We start from the raw sequence: 5,435 nt of genomic DNA on the forward strand, positions 1-5,435 counted from the left end.
TGTGAAACATAGGAAAACTAATTGCACCTATAAGTGGTCTAGTAATGTGTTTGCCTACTAAATTGTTTGTCATCTCCTAGAAAACTTATCATTGTTTCTTTCTTTTGTTTGCTCCGCCTAGTTACTTGCTAGGCGGTGGCCCTTTATAAATTGTTTGTCGGTTCCAAAAAAATCTAACCTCAAATCATGGGTGTTACATGTTGAGTTGGCATACATATACTTTTTTTATTTAATAATAAGAAATACAAAAAGGAAATGGTTAAAAAAATAAAAAAATAATATTTATCTAAATGATATGATAGTTATTTTATTTTAAGAACGCTTTTTGAAAAAAAAAGTCACCTAAACAAAAAAAAAACATCATACCACATGAACAATTTTGTAGTTTAATCTTATAGTTAAGAGCCAATTACATAAATGGTCTCTAAGATCTCCATAAAAGTTTACAACTTTAGTTCGTTTTCTGAATCACATACGGTTTTTTAAGATTCATATTGGTGTAGTTTTGAGTCGTTAAATCCACATCACAATTGTTATCTAAAATATGATTATTTTATCCTTGAATCAAACTAAAAAACAAAAGTTCAAAATTAAAACCATATTTGTAATAGAGATAATAATAAAATGGCCATATGATTTTGGAATGTATATCAAAGTGACTCAACTTTTAAGGATTTGTGGAACCATCCATTTTTTAAATTGCTATTTTGGATTTCAATTTCAATGATAAATAATTTTTGTATGTGCACTAAATTCTATTAAAAAGTCCCAATATCCCCAAAAAATCGAAAATATCAAATATATTTGATTTTCAATTAAATGCCACATTTCATGCATTGTTATATTTCTTTTACTTTTCGTCCGAACAAAATATTTGCTCCAGGACTTTTATTTAGATTTTAGACTTGTTTTTGAAATTTCTGAATATATATATATCTTTAAAAAACATTTGCCAGATTTTGCTGAATTTTAAGAGGTACAAGCTTTTAAGCATCATATACAATAATTTTATGCATCGGAGAATAATAGATCTTATCCGGTCAAAGACAGATTTTGAATAGGTCTTTTAAGCTTATCTTCAAATTGAATGGGTTAAATATGAAAAAGTCAAATAAGATGATGATGATAAGATTTTGAATGGGTCAAAGTTTGACCAAGTGTTCCTCATATCCAATTGAATCGGTAAATATTAAATCTTATCCGGTCAACATTTATGAAAAAAATCAAATAAGATTATGATAAAATTTTGAATGGGTCAAAGTTTGACAAAGTGTTCCTCATATCCACTTGAATCGGTAAATACTATATCTTATCTGGTCAACATTTATGAAAAAGTCAAATAAGATGATGATGATAAGATTTTAAATGGGTCAACTTTGACCAAGCGTTCCTCATATCCAATTGAATCGTTAAATACTGAATCTGTCAATAATAATGAAAAAGTCAAATAAGATAAGATGTTGAATGGGCCAAAGTTTGACCAAGTGTTCTTCATATCCATTTGAATCGGTCTAATACGATGTGCAGGTTATAAAACATTTCATATAAACTGGAAGAGGCGCATTGATCTAGCATTCGTCTATCATGAATGTCTTGTCATTGACCGCAAAACCTTGGTTCTCTCTCATGCTCGCTACCTCCTCATTTGTTTTTCTTTCTATTAAAATCGAATAAGCCCAAAAATGTCTTATGTTTAATCCTAGTCCAGGTATAAGAAATCTCTATCTGTTCGTCATTTTGTTTAACAAATTTTTTATATCATTTTGTTGATCCGCACCCGTTGCTTTGCGCGGGTAAACGGCTAGTGTATATATATATATATATACACACACACACGTAATGTCTCTAAGAGCTGAAATTTAAAATTTACCTTTTTATTAGAAAATTGTACATTTGTTAGACGACAGGACAAAAATATGACTCCAAAACGAAATTAAGACAATTTAAATCCAAATTTGCTATGTTGGATTGTTTTTGTGTGAGTAAAGTAACACTGCATTGTGTATATCGTGTTTGTGTATCTAAAAGTTGATGTGTGCTATCGTGTTAGATAAAAGCACGATACTGTTATCCGACTTAACATCTAATATTTGATGTATCATTGTAAATTAGTCCAAAACGTATTAAAAACAAACAACTTAAAAGTCTGAATTCCTATAAATTCTAGAAGTATTTGTGTAATCGATTCCATACTTCATAAACGTGAAACATAAATATGACGTGTTCCAGTATCTACAATTTACTTTAGTATCTTATACAAATACATACGTTTAAACGAAAAAAAAAAATTGAATAAGGAAAAAACTTTAAACAATAATTAATAAAAGGATAAGTCTTAATTCTTAAACCATTTTTGGGGAGAACGCGGCAATGGTTTTAGTCGGCACACAATCACCGCCACACACCGCCCACAGCTTCCACAGAGCCACCTCCTTCCTTCCTTTCCATATTTATCCATAAACAAATCTACAGATTACACACGCACTCGCACACCTTTCTATAATTTCCTTATATAAGTAACCCTCGGATTCTATTCCCCACTATATTGGACACACAAGGCCACAAGCATTTCTTCAAACACTTACTTTGCGAGTAATTTAGATATGAATCCAGGTGATTCAAATTCAGCTACAACTTCTCCAGTTTCTTCCTTCGCTAGATTCTTCAAGAAATTAGCATCCCCCACCAAGAAATCCCCGAAAGATACATGTGAGGCGTCGTTTTCAGCTCCGCTTTCTGGTGGTTCCGATGACGATATTCATCAGGTGTTTAATTACTTTGACGAGAATGGAGACGGGAAGATATCGCCTGAGGAGCTGAAGAACAGGTTGAAAGGGGTAGGAGGAGAGGAGCATGAGTTATCGGACGAGGAGGCGGAGATGATGGTGAGGTTATCAGATGCAGACGGAGACGGGATGTTAGGGTTGGATGATTTCGCCAAGATGATGAAGGAAGGGGAGGAGGGGGAGTTGAGGGAGGCGTTTGTGATGTATTCAAGGAATTCATCTGTGATCACGCCCAAGAGCTTGAAGAAGATGTTGACACAGTTGGGGCAGTCGACCACCGTGAACGACTGCAAGGTGATGATCGGAAGATTCGACGTTAATGGCGATGGGGTGCTGGATTTCGATGAGTTCAGGGCCATGATGAACTAAGCCCTAGCTCAATTTCAGATTCTTTTATCTGTGTAAAAAAAAAAATGAGGAATTGTTTTTTTCTTTTTCCCTTTCTTTCTTATTCTGTAAAAATATAAAATTTGTAAATACTTTGTTAATAAATAGATGAACACGGTCTTTAACAGAAATTGAGATTAATATTTGATGGAACAAAAAAAAAACAGTTTGTCTACTTGCAAACTATATGGCGATTAACTCTCCTACACTATTTGGTATAAGTAAAGATTATTTACATATCAATTTAGTTAACATTACATTCACACATAAGGACAAAACACATATCAGGGAAGGACTCACATGAAATGAATCTTCAAAAGATATCACAATCGGTTTATGTAAAGAGTTGTATGTAACGAACTTTCCTAATCACCGAGGTTCGGGTTTGTTCGGTTGATCCAGGTTAAAGATATGGATAAATTGTTGAAGCTCTTATGCGACCCGTTGATTGGGCAAGTCGGGTTGTTTGCATCAAAGCCAAGGTTTGGTAGGTATGATCATGTGAGCAAGCCGGTAGTACATGCAAGGCTGCAAGCAAACCAATGGTGCAATTTCAAAGATAGCAAGTTAACAAGGTATTGACTTCTTACTCTAAATGTTCTCAAGAAGGATATGACCGGAAGAGTGATGTTGAGGACAGTGGTGGACGCAAACTTTTTAGTAGGGGTGTCCCTCGTCCTTCAAGCGGGTGCACCTAATAGAAAAAACAAAAAAAAACAAAAATTTACACTGCGTGCCGGAAATTGAGCAGTGGTCCGGGACCCTAAATACCCCACTAAAATCCGCCACTGGTTGAGGTTGATGTGGTTTTCTTAGAATCGATCGGTCACACAATTGATATTTAGAAGTGACTTATGTAATGATAAGGTTAAAATCTCTTGTTTTATTCCAAATATTTATAAATATATGTCGTATTAAGGGTTTTTAGTAAGGTCATCATGATGTATGTTGGGGGTTTATGTAATATAAACCATGATATAGTCCATTTTGGACCCATCCGATACGGAAACTTCCCAATAAGTCATTAATCTTGAAATTGCTATCGTTCATAAACATTTAATCATAAAGTTCTTATGAGATTTGTCGCCCTTGTGGTTTTAAAACACATTATAATAAAGAAAATATCTACACCCTATAAAAATGTAGGATAAGATGCAAATTACCACTTTAGGGAAGAGTTGTAACATCTTGTTTTTATTTAATTAATTATGTCTTTAATTTTATCACATAAAATAAATAACAATTATACATACAAGTTTACAAGGATCGAGTCATTTGTAAAGGACTAAATGGGACGAGAAAAATGCATAGTAATGTTTAAAGTCTAGATTTTAAGAGTAGATTCTGTAAATCATAAAAAGAGACAAACAACGAATTTACAACGTTGGTTTTCAAAATCTCCTAGCGTATTTCATACTTCATAATTGTAATGATAACTTTGTTGACGTTAAAGGTTTATAGGTGAATGATAATTTAAAAGTTATGTTTGTTAACGGAGTTTTTGACAAAATGATGTTTTTGAAAAAAATATTTATCAAATAGGTATAGTTTTAAAAATATTTATTAAATAGGTGTAGTTTTAAATTTTTTTATTTTTCTTAAAATTTCAGTTTTTTTAATCATTTTGCTGTTTTTTAGCATACTTTTTTTGTCTTTTTTACTTTTTGCAATAAAAAATGTGTTTCTTTTGTTTATATACATCTAATAAGAGAAAAAGAAAAAAAAATGGTTTGTACATTGCTCCAAGGATTAGAACACAAAAAAAAAGTGAATGGTTTTTTTTTTCTTATTTTTTTTGTGACGACATATATATATTTAAAAATAATATATACCAAATCAATTGTTTAATTTTAGAATTGTTTTCCCATGTTCCAGTTTATTAGTATATTAATTATTCAGATGGTTTTTACTTAAAATGATATTTATCGGTTCATATTGAAAAAAAAATTTGTTTGTTAATTTTTATAAAAAGTCTTTGTTGGTTTAGATTAAAAAATTGTTGGTATAATGTTTACAAAACCAACAATTGCTTCTTACAAAATAAATAACTTCGAAATAGCTTATTTCGATAACCACGATCTGAAAAGAAAAAAAAGGTCGAATGAACCAAACTAAAAGATATTGAATATGTTTTCGTATATTTTGTTTGATTTATTCGACTTTATGTCTTATTCTTTTAATTTTTTTTTCAAATAATGGTTATCGAACCAAGCTATTTCAGATATATTTTTTTTATTTTGTTTTGTATTTGTTAAAATTTTT

General features: G+C 31.3%; 1 protein-coding gene across 1 annotated transcript; it reads left to right on the forward strand.

Moving 5' to 3' along the window:
* The first annotated feature begins 2,352 nt into the window (after positions 1 to 2,352).
* LOC111892932 (calcium-binding protein CML39) lies at positions 2,353 to 3,304 on the forward strand. The gene has a single exon (XM_023889008.2). The coding sequence runs from the start codon at positions 2,604 to 2,606 to the stop codon at positions 3,153 to 3,155; it is 552 nt and encodes a 183-aa protein (XP_023744776.1). The 5' UTR covers positions 2,353 to 2,603; the 3' UTR covers positions 3,156 to 3,304.
* Positions 3,305 to 5,435: the final 2,131 nt, after the last annotated feature.

This window comes from Lactuca sativa, chromosome 8, assembly GCF_002870075.4.
Source record: "Lactuca sativa cultivar Salinas chromosome 8, Lsat_Salinas_v11, whole genome shotgun sequence".
In the NCBI taxonomy this organism is placed as follows: Eukaryota; Viridiplantae; Streptophyta; class Magnoliopsida; order Asterales; family Asteraceae; genus Lactuca; species Lactuca sativa.